Genomic DNA, 250 nt, shown 5'->3' with positions numbered 1-250 from the left:
AGAAGGGAGCCCGCGGGCCTGTGGGGGCCAGGCGCTGCAGGGGGGCGGGCAGGCCCACCCCACTGGCTTGAGTGTTTCACTCACTTGAGTGTTTCCAGGGCCTTGAGCTGAGGGAAGGTGGCTGCGAGCTGCGAGACACCCTCGTCCCCAATCTTGTTCTCACTCAGCGAGTCCAGGCTGCAGGTAGAATCAGATGGGGGTCGTCAGTGGTGTCCCAGAGGCCAACTGACCCTTCCTGTCTCAGCGTTGG

The 250-nt window shown here is 63.6% G+C and overlaps 1 protein-coding gene across 1 annotated transcript in view; it reads right to left on the bottom strand.

Moving 5' to 3' along the window:
- The window catches only part of CIITA (class II major histocompatibility complex transactivator), a 60,644-nt gene that overhangs the window by 8,862 nt on the left and 51,532 nt on the right, over positions 1-250 (bottom strand). Inside the window, exon 16 of the mRNA XM_027771061.1 lies at positions 85-177. Coding sequence (XP_027626862.1) covers positions 85-177 — 93 coding nt within the window. The remainder of the gene's footprint in view (positions 1-84; positions 178-250) is intronic.

The sequence above is a fragment of the Tupaia chinensis genome, unplaced genomic scaffold, assembly GCF_000334495.1.
Source record: "Tupaia chinensis unplaced genomic scaffold, TupChi_1.0 Scaffold000182_1, whole genome shotgun sequence".
Taxonomy (NCBI): Eukaryota; Metazoa; Chordata; class Mammalia; order Scandentia; family Tupaiidae; genus Tupaia; species Tupaia belangeri.
Note: the sequence above shows the minus strand (reverse complement) of the source record. Positions and strands in the feature narration are given on the sequence as shown.